The sequence below is a fragment of the Salmo salar genome, chromosome ssa17 (genome assembly GCF_905237065.1).
Source record: "Salmo salar chromosome ssa17, Ssal_v3.1, whole genome shotgun sequence".
Lineage (NCBI taxonomy): Eukaryota > Metazoa > Chordata > Actinopteri > Salmoniformes > Salmonidae > Salmo > Salmo salar.
Genome location: NC_059458.1, coordinates 63,759,676 through 63,774,349, shown reverse-complemented (window position 1 = coordinate 63,774,349; position 14,674 = coordinate 63,759,676). Strand labels below are relative to the sequence as shown.

At 44.1% G+C, this 14,674-nt stretch overlaps 1 protein-coding gene across 1 annotated transcript in view; it reads right to left on the bottom strand.

The window, feature by feature from the left end:
• LOC106576354 (LHFPL tetraspan subfamily member 3 protein-like) overlaps positions 1-13,922 on the bottom strand; it is a 32,242-nt gene extending 18,320 nt beyond the window's left edge. The window contains exon 1 of the mRNA XM_014153476.2: positions 12,681-13,922. Within this exon, the coding sequence (XP_014008951.1) occupies positions 12,681-13,110 (430 nt within the window). The 5' untranslated portion in view covers positions 13,111-13,922. The remainder of the gene's footprint in view (positions 1-12,680) is intronic.
• Positions 13,923-14,674: the final 752 nt, after the last annotated feature.

Sequence of the window (14,674 nt, the reverse complement as noted above, 5' to 3'; positions counted from 1 at the left end):
AGCAAAAATAAAATAACAGTAGCGAAGCTATATACAGGGGGTTAGTTGAGGTAATGTGTACTCGTAGGTAGAGGTAAAGTGCATAGATAATAAACAGAGAGTAGCAGCAGTGTAAAAATAGGGGTGGGGGGGGACAATGCAAATAGTCCGGGTAGCCATTTGAGTAGCTGTTCAGGAGTCTTATGGCTTGGGGGTATAAGCTGTTAAGAAACCTTTTGGACCTAGACTTGGTGCTCCGGTACCGCTTGCCATGCGGTAGCAGAGAGAACAGTCTATGACTTGGGTGACTGTAGTCTTTGGCAATTATTTTGGCCTTCCTCTGACATCGCCTGGTATAGAGGTCCTGGATGACAGGAAGCTTGGCCCCAGCGATGTACTGGGCCGTACGCACTACCCTCTGTAGTGCCTTGCGGTCGGAGGCTGAGCAGTTGCCATACCAGGCGGTGATGCCACCAGTCAGAATGCTCTCGAGGGTGCAGCTGTAGGACCCATATCAAATCTTTTCAGTCTCCTGAGGGGGAATAGCCGTTGTCGTGCCCTCTTCACGACTGTCTTGGTGTGTTTGGACCATGATAGTTTGTTGGTGATGTGGACACCAAGGAACTTGAAGCTCTCAACCTGCTCCACCACAGCCCCGTCGATGAGAATGGGAGCGTGCTCGGTCCTCCTTTTTCTGTATGCAAATTGGAGTGGGTCTAGGGTTTAGTCTAGGTCTTTCAGGTTATGTCGATATAGAACTCGTTTTACTGTGGATACAGATAATTTTGTACCTGTTTCCTCCAGCTTCACAAGGTCCTTTGCTGTTGTTCTGGGATTGATTTGCACTTTTTGCACCAAAGTTTGTTCATCTCTATGAGACAGAATGAGTCTTCTTCCTGAGCGGTATGACGGCTGCGTGGTCCCATGGTGTTTATACTTGCATATTACTGTTTGTACAGATGAATGTGGTACCTTCAGGTGTTTGAAAATTGCTCCAAGGAATAACCAGACTTGTGGAGGTCTACAATTTGTTTTCTGAGGTCTTGGCTGATTTCTTTTGATTTTCCCATAATGTCAAGCAAAGAGGCACTGAGTTTGAAGGTAGACCTTGAAATACATCCACAGGTGTGACACAGTGAATTATAAGTGAAATAATCTGTCTGTAAAAAATTACTTGTGTCATGCACAAAGTAGATGTCCTAACCAACTTGCAAAAACTATAGTTTGTTAACAAGAAATTTGTGGAGTGGTTGAAAAACGCGTTTTAATGACTCCAACCTAAGTGTTTGTAAACTTATGACTTCAACTGTATGTACGGTCACTGTGGGGACGATGTCATTGATGCACTTAATGATGAAGCCAGTGACTGATGTGGTGTACTCCTCAATGCCATCGGAAGAATCCCAGAACATATTCCAGTCTGTGCTAGCAAAACAGTCCTGTAGTTTAGCATCTGTGTCATCTGACCACTTCCTTATTGAGCGAGTCATTGCTGTTTCCTGCTTTAGTTTTAGCTTGTAAGCAGGAATCAGGAGGGTAGAGTTATGGTCAGATTTTCCAAATGGAGGGTGAGGGAGAGCTTTCTACGCGCCTCTGTGTGTGGAGTAAAGGTGGTCTAGAGTTTTTTTTTCTCCCCTCTGGTTGCACATTTAACATGCTGGTAGAAATGAGGTAAAACGGATTTAAGTTTCCCTGCATTAAAGTCCACGGCCACTAGGAGCTCTGCCTCTGGATGAACATTTTGTTGTTTGTTTATGGCCTTATACAGCTCGCTGAGTGCCGTCTTAGTGTCAGCATCGGTTTGTGGTGGTAAATAGACGGCTACGAAAAATATAGATAAACTCTCTTGGTAAATAGTGTGGTCTACAGCTTATCATGAGATACTCTACCTCAGGCGGGCAAAACCTCGAGACTTACTTAATATTAGATTAATATTAGATGGAACGAAAACCCAGCCAGCTGTATGTTATCCATGTCGTCGTTCAGCCACGACTTGGTGAAACATAAGATATTACAGTTTTTAATGTTCCGTTAGTAGGATAGTCTTGATCGGAGCTCATCCATTTTGTTATCCAATGATTGCACGTTGGCTAATAGGACTGATGGTAGAGGGGGATTCCTCACTCACCGACGGATCCTTACAAGGCACCCTGACCTACGTCCCCGATATCTCAGTCTCTTCCTCATGAGAATGATGGGGATGTGGGCCTTGTCAGGTGTCTGAAATAAATCCTTTATCTGTAGTTAATTGATACCCTTTTTCCTCTAGTCATAATTAAACAACTCTAAACTGTCATTATTTCTTAATTATGAAGTCAGGAAGGGAAATGCTTAGGACTGGGGTTTTATACAAGAAAGCTGACAGGGAGAGAGAAGAGAGAGAGGTCTCTATAGACCTTCTCACCTGTGGTTGAGCAGTGAGATGCTGCTTGCTGGAATGGGCTGCAGCATTGTGTTTGAGTTCATGTGATTCAAAAGAGCAACTGAGTTTATTTTCTACCTGCTATCCCCTGCTTACAGCAGATATGAATGTATTTGCACGACTCATGATTGCATTTCATCTAAAACTGCTCCCACAGGGCAACTTTAAATACCAAACGCCTTCAAAGCCTTCCATTCATATTTGACGCAACTATAATTTATTCACAAACCAGAGTTACGCAGTGTTATTGATATGGCTCATGCATTTCTAAAAGACCGAAAGGGATTCAAGATGATTCAACACATTCTACAAGGTCATGTACTTTGCATTTCGGCATTCTGCATTTTTTTGATGGATAAACAATTCTGACGGTGAGATCTCAATTGTGAATGCTCTTTCTGCTAAGGTTCACAGACCTGGGGGAAATTCAGCCAAGAGAAAGTCACTCAATTGTGGCTCTATAGAGAAATCCTTGTTAGATACGCCAAAGTTAAAGTAATGTCTTACACATACATGTCTACATTAAGAACACAATTCTGAAACTAAATGCCCTGATTTCTAGTCTTATCTTTAGCGGTTGGTGTTTGCAGCAGAGTGTTTCCATGGTTATTTGACGTTTTGAGGTTCTTGTTTCAGGTTGTCTGCTGTCTGACTGCGTTAGGGAATCTCCTGCTTGTAGAGCATGGTTTCCTAAACTATGGGTCGGGACCCAAAGTGGGCCCCGGGCATGTGAGAGGTGGGTCGCAGTTATGAGAATACATCTATCATCACACACTTTTTTTCTTAATTTGGGTCATTGGATGACGATTTGGGTCACGGGAGGATGGTCAATTCCTCACTTAGGTCTCGCGCTGAAAAGGTTTAAGAACCCCTGCTGTAGAAAATGAAGTTGTTGATATGTAGATCTCTAAGCGCTGGGGAGGATGAGCTTGACAGGGCCAGAGCTGCAATCAGGACCTCAGGGTCTGCTCCTTCTCTGTAGCAGCACTCATGACCTCTATGGAACCAGGGTAATCAATTCTTAATGAACCATGGAAAGACTTCTGTCTGTCACTTGGCATGTCTACTGCTGCCATCTTAAAACCTACACCACCACCAGCCACTATCTCCACATTCACCCCTAGCATTTCTTTCACCAGCAGAGGTAGCGGGGGGGGGGGGGGGGTCTTCCTAGGGTATACATCTATAAATCTATGAATAGGGGTGGACACACTTCCAGGATTACAACCTAGCTAGCTAGTTACCTTGGAGGTTTCTCGGACGATCTGACGTTTTAATGTGTCACTCTGAACTTAAAAGCGCGTCTCGACAGACATTTGGTGCACCACTGCTAAATGAATGTAGGACAAACACTGACATTTGATGTTCTTGTCAATGCTCTATTAAAGTTTATTTGAGCACATATGTCAACACTTGACCATAGCAAAAAGGTTTTGTCTAGCTGCAGTAAGACAAACTTCAAAATTACAAGTCAGTTGTGTCAACTTATTTTTACAATACTACAGTAGATGATAGCTACTTCTACAAGTGACCTACAATTAAGTTCTACATTTGGCATAAACCCACCTGCTTTAAATAAGTCAGCTTCTCTCACAATGATCAGGGTTAGCTGAGTTGTATCAGAGAGAGAGAATGGAGAGAGAAAGTGAGAGACAGTATTTTCGCTTATGCTCCTTGAGATGATCACTTTCCCCTGCTGGGGGATTTGTCTCTGATCCCTTGTGCAGTGGTGGGTAGCCTAGCTATTTAGTGACGCTCCCTTGGGGGCGGATGATACAGATGTAGGATCTTAATTTGATCACCCTGTTGCAGGAGAACTTAACTGCAATGCAGGAAATGTAAAACGTGTCGTTTATTTGATGTTTATTAAAAGCCTTCTGAAGTTTAATTTCCACTTTAGATTTTTACTTACGAAAAATGTAAAAATAAAAATACAAAAATGTCCATTAATTATAATCCACATAATAATTCACATTTCCTGTTGCTACAGGATTATTAAGGATTACTATTAAACAAATCAAATTATATTTTATATTTGAGATTCTTCAAAGTAGCCACCCTTTGCCTTGATGACGGCTTTGCTCACTTTTGGCATGCTCTCAACCAACTTCATGAGGTAGTCACCTGGAATGCATTTCAATTAATAGGTGTGCCTTGTTAAAAGTTCATTTGTGGAATTTCTTTCCTTCTTAATGCGTTTGAGCCATCAGTTGTGTTGTGACAAGGTAGGGTTGGTATACAGAAGATAGCCCTATTTGGTAAAAGACCAAGACCATATTATGGCAAGAACAGCTCAAATAAGAAATGACAGTCCATCATTACTTTAAGACATGAAGATCAGTCAGTGTGGAAAATTCCAAGAGCTTTGAAAGTATCTTCAAGTCCAGTCGCAAAAACCATCAAGCTCTATGATGAAACTGGCTCTCATGAGGACCACCACAGAAAAGGAAGACCCAGAGTTACCTCTGCTGCAAAGGATAAGTTCATCAGAGTTACCAGCCTCAGAAATTCAAGCCCAAATAAATGCTTCACAGAGTTCAAGTAACAGACATCTCAACATCAACTGTTCAGAGGAGACTGTGTGAATCAGGCCTTCGTGGTCGAATTGCTGCAAAGAAACCACTACTAAAGTACACCAATAAGAAGAAGAGACTTGTTTGGGCCAAGAAACACGCGCAATGGACATTAGGCCAGTGGAAATCTGTCCTTTTGGTCTGATTTTTGGTTCCAAGCACTGTGTCTTTGTGAGACACAGAGTAGGTGAACAGATGATCTCTGCATGTGTGGTTCCCACTGTGAAGCATGGAGGAGGAGGTGTGATGGTGCTTTGCTGGTGACACTGTCTGTGATTGATTTAGACCTCAAGGCACACTTCACCAGCAAGGCTACCACAGCATTCTGCAGCGATATGCCATCACATCTGGTTTGCGCTTAAATGTTTAACTTTATTTAAACTAGGCAAGTCAGTTAAGAAGAAATTCTTATTTACAATGATGGCATACCCGGGAACAGTGGGTTCACTGCCTTGTTCAGGGGCAGAATGTCAGATTTTTACCTTGTCAGGTCTGGGATTTGATCCAGCAAATCCCAAGGCTCTAACCACTAGGCTAACTGCTGTGTAAGAGCTATTTGACCAAGAAGGAGAGTGATGGAGTGCTGCATCAGATGACCTGGCCTCCACAATCACCCGACCTCAACCCAATTGAGATGGTTTGGGATGAGTTGGACCGCAGAGTGAAGGAAAAGCAGCCAACAAGTGCTCAGCATATGTGGGAACTACTCCGAAGACTTGGAAAAGCATTCCAGGCGAAGCTGGTTGAGTGAATGCCAGGAGTGTGCAAAGATGTCATCAAGGCAAAGGGTGGCTACTTTGAAAAATCTCAAATATTTAGATTTGTTTAACACTTTTTTGCTTACAACATGATTCCATATGTGTTATTTCATAGTTTTGATGTCTTCACTATTATTCTACAAATATAGAAAATAGTACAAATAAAGAAAAACCCTTTGACTGGTATAGTACTTTAGCTCTAGAGAGAACCTTGTCTCTCCACTCTTTTACCCATACCGTGAGTGTCTGACTTGGAGTTGCCAATCTTCTTCCTTCACCCACCACCCCCTCCATGTTCCTTAGTGCTAGGTCCCTCTGTGGTGCTTCTTCCTTCACCCACCACCCCCTCCATGTTCCTTAGTGCTAGGTCCCTCTGTGGTGCTTCTTCCTTCACCCACCATCCCCTCCATGTTCCTTAGTGCTAGGTCCCTCTGTGGTGCTTTTAGCATGATTAGTACAGTTACTGAGCTGTAGCTTTCATCAGCAACAGCAGACTTACACATACACCATGTGAATCCTGCAGGACCTCTAGGAAAGGCTGTGTTATCTCTCCTGTCAGCTGTACCAGCGTTTCAGTCAGTCGGCCAGTCCTAATCCCATTACTAACCCCCCCATTGAAAGAGCAGCAGCAGGAAATAACACTAACGCTAGCCGGCCGGCCGGTGCCACGGAACCAGGGCGAACACAGTGAGTTACCCCCACCCACCTGTGGCACCGAGGCTGATACCCCAGGAGAAAAGGTCGTCCAAAAAGACACAGCTCTTTAGGAAGCGTGACATGCACCGGGGAAAGCCTTCACCTGAAAAATCACAAAGTTCAATTTGTGATTCAACTGTGCCGGTCTACAATGAAAATCCACTTTAATAGCTATTAGAGCATTTGAATGACTACCTTACTGGAAGTTGGTTTAATGATGCAGTAGTCAGAGTACCCGTGGTTACGAAAGCTTGAGTTTGACTTCTGAGATAAACAGCGTATTGACAGATAGGCCTCCATCAAATATAACATTGCTCTGAATTTTCCCTGTCGTATGGCTGATGCTTGCACTCCATACCAAGCACATTTGATTGGCAGGAAATTGATCATAAGATAGTTGAGTGTTAGAACCCATTTTGAATGAGGCTATATTGTACTGCCAGAGGACTAACTGTTCTTTAGGGATTTGCATTGTCATGCTATGTTAGATGTGTCTCTCTGGAATCGGCTGTCTTTCATACCTCTCTTCTGCTTTACATTTCTCTCTCTCTCTCTCTCTCGTCACCTTCTTATCGTCACCCTCTTATATCTAAATCATAAGTCAGTCACAGTTTAGTCCCAAAAGACCGTGCAACTCTTCAATCAGAGATGTCACTCTCACTTTATTTCTAACAGGCCTGGCAAGTCCTCTATCACAGCTGCCAATCAAACTCATGAAAAATTGACGAGCTATTTTATCAAAGTAATTGTGTGTGTACGATAGGATCACAACACCTTAAAAACTATTTCCCACATCTGAATAATAAGACTGCATATAAACCACCAGATCTATTAATGAAATGTTGTTGAAGCTAATCCCAATAATGGCATCACAGTCATCGCAGATACACAAGCATGGGAGATTCTCTCCTCTTAGCACAAACCCATCTTATGGGTCGTTGGCAGGTACAGGATGTGTCAGAATGACATCCTAAACCTGGCACTGTATCTGCCACCTGCATCTCCCACCTCTAATCCACAGGAAGAGACATAAAACACCTCCTGCTCTGACGCCGTCACACCTCCTGATGCACAACGTCTGCTTTCTGATTTATTTACCAGCTGACAGATCTATTATGAGACATGCTATGCTGATCATTTGGGAGCAGGGTTTGAGAAATCACACATTTCATGCCTGACAGGCACACCATCTAACTTCCTGATGACTGCATTGGAGGCTTAAATGTCCATTGGCCCATTGTACATAACATTACTCTCTAAAAGGATGGCGTGTGTGTGGCTGTCAGCAGGGCCTGGTCCGGTGCTTTACCGAATGGGGAGGGAACGGAGAGAGGGATGAGTTAAAGAGGAGATAGAGGGGTGGGCCCTTTTTCTCTCTCTCTCTGGAGTATGCTGTGGGAGAGTCTCTGATCTGTGGAGTATGCTGTGGGAGAGTCTCTGATCTGTGGAGTATGCTGTGGGAGAGTCTCTGATCTGTGGAGTATGCTGTGGGAGAGTCTCTGATCTGTGGAGTATGCTGTGGGAGAGTCTCTGATCTGTGGAGTATGCTGTGGGAGAGTCTGATCTGTGGAGTATGCTGTGGGAGAGTCTCTGATCTGTGGAGTATGCTGTGGGAGAGTCTCTGATCTGTGGAGTATGCTGTGGGAGTCTCAATGGGCTTCCAAAGAGCTAGAGTAGTGAGCCGGCTTTCATCAGCCCCATTCACAACTCCTCTTGATGTCCCACCACACTACTACTGCTGTCCTCTAAAACTCTGACTAATGGCGCTAGAGTGAGTGTGTGTAACTGGGACTCCCGTTTGGTCATGTTACATCATCTCCCTAATCATCTCAGGCCCAGCCAGCCAGTCCATCACGCTACCACTGACAGGAAGGATAAGAGCTGGTTGATGTCATTAGCTATTGACTTTAGTGGTACTATGACACACACAGCAGCTGCCCACTGGCTAAGTGCACAACATTGTAAAGTTGTGAGTGGAGAGGGAGGCTAAGCTCTCATTTATGGCAGGTCATATTCAGTTCAGAAAGACATTGGTGAAATATGTAGCCTGGTCCCAGATCTGTCTGGGCCCGAGCTTGAACTTCTAATGGCATGGCTTTCTTCCTGACCTCATCTCTTGATAGTACTTTTCAGCATCAATATTTTAACTCTTCTTCTCTCTGTTTTTTTCTCCAAATCCTTCTTTGTGACCATCACTTTCCATGTTCTTTAATGTGCTTTTATCTTTTCCTCCCTGCTGGTCTTCATCCCTTCCCTTAGCTGACATCTCTTATCCACCTCCTCTCTTTCCCCCAACAAGGCACCATGTGATGTCTCTCACTTGCCTCTATTTTAAATAATTGTGAGAAATGGAGAGCCACACTGTGCAAAGATCCCCAACAGCGACTGTACTGTATGAGTGCTGAACAGATTGTGTGTATTTAAATGCCAAATCATGCAATCTCATGCATAGGCACGAGTTGGCCCAATCCCCAGACTGAGGGGTTGTGACAGACACCTATGATAAATTAAAGACACAGTAAAGAGAGCACACACACGCAGACACGCACACACTTGAATAAATAGACAAATAAACAGTACTGCCTGTAAGCAGCAGAGCAGCCAGACGGTGACAGCAGCTGTCTCCCATTAGAGGAGCTTTGTGCTGTTCTGCACAGAAACCTCTGGATCAATAAACCATGAGCAACCAAATGGGCCTTTTAATGTTTAATGCTAATGCCAGCTTCCATCTCAGGGGGCCCATTGGACCAGTACTGATTGCAGCAATGTGCGGCCACTTACCCGTATGGGCAGCCTAGTAGTCCAAACAGAGCCAGGAAACAGGTCGTTGAAATGCCTACACAACACACTCAAGAGCCCCCCTGGTTCCTTTGTTTGCTTGTGGAAGCCATATCCAAACTGAGCATGGAGCCCCTTCTGAATACATGAATGATAATCCCCTTCCTGTGTGTTCAGGAATTTCCCTTGGTGAGGGTCGGAAATAGGGATGGTCAGCGGAGTTTTTGTTTCCATCCAGGATGGCGAGCCGAGCACCAATCTGCTACCCCACTAGAGCCAGACAGGCAGGCATTGTCATGCTGCCAGAGCCGACCCATCCATCACATCCTCCACTAGAGTGGAGAAGCGCCTGGCATTTGGTGGAAGTTGTCACAGGATGAGTGTGATTATCATCGACCGACCATGCAGTGTGGTTGTCATGGAGGGGGCTTCCTGTCAGTCTTAGTTTGGGAGTTAATTGGTCCGCAGTGAGCGGGGTAGTCAAGGTGACGCAAGGGGGGAGAGAGGGAGGATGGAGGGAGGCAGGGCAGATGGTCCAGCTGCTCCAGTTTGCAGGCAGCTACTGGGCTGAGTGCAGACTGGGCATGTCTACCTGAGAAGTGCTGTGTGCAGTGGGCCAGTTTAGCAGATTATTCAACAGTGTTAATCGTAGTAAGGAGACTTCTTTAGGTTTTGCTGCAGCCTGCAGGGGTGGGAACATGTCAGTTGGTTTCATGTAAATTTCCTTGAAAAACACACCTGCACAGAAGCAGACATTTTGAGAGCACTGTTCTAGGGTTGCTGTTCAAATGCCTGCAGGTGGATTGTTCTCATCAGATGTTCAGCCTCTCCTCTGCTTTTAAGGAGAGGTGCCTCTTCGCTATGTGCCGTCTTTGACAGACACAACAGCCAGTAACTCCTGGATAGAAGTCTGACTACACTGAGCCTAGGATTTGACAATCATACCTGGGATCTGTGGCTGCAATGAGAAAATAAAAGTACAATATATTTCCAATCACTACTCCCCAGGAACAGCTTAATAGCCAATTTCACACACACACACAGACAGACAGACAGACAGACAGACAGACAGACAGACAGACAGACAGACAGACAGACAGACAGACAGACAGACAGACAGACAGACAGACAGACAGACAGACAGACAGACAGACAGAATGCTGATGATACATGTCATTGCCATGAGCAAAGTGCTGTGATGGATCAATAAAAGACAAGGAAGCAATGAGCAGCCAATAGGCCCCAAGCACTCAGACCTCTCATTGTCATCGCCAATGTTGACTCCTCACCACACAGCACTCCATAAAACCACGCTCTGCAGCCTTACGGCAGTATGGTACATTGTGATGCCATATTTCTTGACAGAGCCTTTGGGGGACACACACAGACTGTTGAGTTCATAAAACATATTTGTCACCTGTATTTTTGGAGAATCTCATTGGTGAAAAGGCCCCATTACTTGGCAGAGATCATTTTTAAAAATCTTAATTTAAATTACGTAAATATTTACAATATGTTTAGTAAAGTGTGTTTTTTGGCATCATACAGGCCGTGTTAGTCAGTTTGTTGATCACCCCCTGTATAGTCTGAACATGATCAGATCTGTACCGTATTATGAAGACTGTATCCAGAACATCTCAGAGTAGGACTGCTGATCTAGGATCTGTCCATATAATCATACTCATTATGATCTAAAATGCTAAACTGATCCTAGATCGGCACTCCTACTCAGAGATGATTTTGTGGATATGGGCTCTTCCCTGTGAGGGAGGGAAACCAACCAAGTGGTTTCCACTGACTCATTCCCACCACTGAGGGATAAGCAGTGTCTTTCCTTCATGTGGAAAAACAAGGTGGGGATATGAACACCCAGGCTGTGCTCATTGGGCAGGGCTTCTGTTTTAACTCAGTCTGGGACGAGAATAATCTCCATGCTGGTGTTTATGTTCAACATGGATTTACAGCGAGGCTCCTGCAGCTATACAGACGGATGGTGTTGTGGGTCTCAGACCAACATCTGGCAAGCATCATTAACACCATTCATTATTTATTTTTATCAGTGGTTTGTGTTACTTGTTACAGAGATGAGTTGAAGGATCATTGCCTTTGATTGATCACTGGTTGATTGTATACACCCGCTTTAAAGCCACAATCTGGAGTCTGTGTGCATTCTTTACCAGCTTAAATTCTGCAAAGTAACTTTCACTGTGATGCTTGGGTAAATTCTGATGTATGAGAGAGCATTACATGCAGACTACACCACGGGAGTGCGTCCGCATGCCACTGGGATTTTGTCTGACAAGATGCAATCATGACATGTAGGTTAAAACTCAAATCAACTGTGCATCAATTACATTAATTTTGGGTGGCTCAAAACACATGAAACGTTAATGGATATTTAACTGGGAGATTAACATTGGGTGGTTATTTTACCTAACATTCATATGGTTCTCTTTTAAGATGGTTATTTGTAGAATTTTGACCTGGAGTCATACATAATCTTTCTACTCCAAGGATTCATCTACAGATAAAATGGGAAACCTAGTTGGTGTTTAGTTATCTTTAATGAATCCCTTATCGTGTGTTTTTCAAGCGTCTATGTGGGTTTGTATCTTCCTGATATACAATAAGGAGGGGACCTGCAGCACCTGGAGCATCCCAAATAGAGCCAAGTCTGCGCTTGACACCTGCGTGTGTAAATGTATTTTTGCAAGGCTTGTACACGCAACTTGGCCGGTGTGGTTTGCGTGTCCGGCTGTATTTATTGTGGTTGTCTTTGCTCCATTCATATATGTTTTAAAGATAGTGCGACATTGTATGATGATTTAAGACAGATAAAGAAACATGGCTGTCATCTGCAAGGAGCTTTTGCTCATTTTATAGAAATATTTTTGCTTAACTTACCTACTTAACCCCCGACATACACTTCTTATCAAACTGATGTCAAGTATAACACTATCAACCACACTTAAAGCTAGAATCCTTCATTTAAACAATAGCAAAGGGCATCCACGCCCGTTCTGCAAAACATCTAAGGGATTGGGCTGGAGAAACGTAACCACTCTAAAATTCATAGACAGAGCTATAGATGCAAGGACTAACCACCAATGATATCGAATGCATAGTTTTAACCATGTTTTTAGGCCATACCGTGTTTGTTTACATTTACCTTGTTTACAAACACTGGAGTAAAACAAGCTTATATTTAGGGTTCTGATGGGGCACGACAGTTGAACTAAACTCATGAGGCATTTATCAGTTATATTCTTCAACAATCAATTGGCAGTTTATAATTTACAAGTCCACGAATGGATGTAGCAACTAAGGATTCTAGCTTTAACACATAGTTATAATTGCCCCTTCCTGGCTGATTGAACAGCTGGAATACAAGAGATTTCTCTCTGGTTGTAGAACTGCTGAAGTTCTGAACTCCTTCACCCTTCAATTAATCAATATGCAGACGGGGGAACTTACCCGCAGCCAGCTGCATCCAGCCGCAGATCTTGTAGACCGTGCCTGTGCTGCAGAAGAAGAAGAGCGTGAAGCAGCCGATGCACCCAATGACCAGCGCCATGGACATCCCGATGAAGAAGGACGCGGCTTTGAAGGCGCCGGAGGGGATGGTGCTGAACTCCATGAAGCTGCCCTGGCACGTCAGGTCCCGGGACAGCCCGTTTCCGATGCAGTAGTGGAAGAGGCCGAAGTAGCCAGCCTGCGGCGTGTCCATCCCGTCTCCGATCCAGTAGGGCTGGATGAAGCACACCACGTTGACTATAGCGAAGAGGATGGTGAAGATGCCCCACAGAACCCCGATAGCGCGGGAGTTCCTCACGTAGTTAGTCTGGTAGATTTTGGCAGCCTCGGAAGCGGGAAGCATGGTTGTAGGAGCCCCAGGCACCATCATTCCGTCTCTAAAGGTTTTTATATTTACGAACTGTTAACACACAGAGCTTTAATCAAGCACAAAGCACATCCCGGCCGCGTCAAAGTGACACGATCTCCCAGAATAAACTGCTCCCTCCAGAGCGAGTGTTTAGCCTACTGGATATTACTAAAACCTCACAGCTTGCAATGTGCTTGTGTCCGCCACCGTTTTTCTTGTCTTTATTGAATGGTAGGCTGGGTATCCGAGAGATATTACGATTAATACTGAGGAGGAATCTTCTGAATGAATGATCACTGAGATAACAGCATGTAATAATCACCGGGTGTTAATTCGAAACGGCCATGTATTTAGCAAATACTCTACAGCCATAGTAGGCTAAACAAACATCCCACGGTCAGAACTGCATTCGACTGAGGGCGCACAGAGATGAATAATCCATGAAAAATGCTAAAGTCCACGGAGAGCGGCTGAGATCCCCCTTCACAGACGCGACTACAACCTCATCTTCCACCGAATACCAATGTTGCTGAGGTGGAGGAGGTGCATTTAACTGAGATGATGAAGTCGCGAGTGTTGACAATCTGCTCACTGTGCATCATGTGCTCTGCGTCCATATTTGACCAAAGAACACCTGTATTCCAGACAGGCGCAGTCCGACTGCCACAACCGATAGACCTATCAAAACCCCTCTGATAAAGCACCATGCGCAATACAGCCTATCTAACCGCTTATCCCACTCTCATGCCCCAGTGCAATGATGGAATGGGAGACATCTGAAATAAAATCGTTAAATCTAAAAAGCGACACTCCTATTTGATTTAGTCTAGATTGGCTCTGACTCGTGAGGCAGAATATTGAAGTCTCAGCTCTCTCTCTCCACGTCGCCTCTCTCGGTGTTGAACTATGTCCACCGAAATAGGATGGCTTCTGTCGCAAAACAAGACGCGCTGGTATTTAGCGCACAGTGAACAAGTACACATCAACAACAAGGGCAGGCTATAAAACTCAACCCTGCGACATGGCATTTTATCACAAAGTCATGATAAAGGCTAATTGGCTAAACTTAATCATGATTGCAATAACTAGGTAATCACTATAAATGCATCACCTGTTTGATAGCCTACTCCAAGTCTCCAACTTTGTGTGCTATGCAGTGGGCAACAGTATGACTTGATGCTCTTCTTGTTGATCACTTGATGATTCTGAAGTGGCTTTGACTGCTCTGCCAGTACCTTCTCTCTGTGCAGTCTATTCTTATTCAGGATTAGCCTTCTCAAAGCTGCATGTGGCATATTCCTCCCCCTGGCACGGTAGAGGTAGCCTATTGGCCTAACAAGAAAAACAAACAACATGTACACAGACAGGAAAGCATTTTATGTTCATTATTTAGGAGAAGACATGTGGTTACAATTATTTTGAAACTGAGAAAATAACTTTATATTTACAGTAGCATACCTATGCGTTTATGAATGGTGTAAGACATTTAATCATTCTCAATGTGAAAAAACAAAACAAAGAAATTAAACTTCATAGCTGTAAAAGACAAGGAGCCCATCCACACAGACTCTGAGCAAAGTGTGTG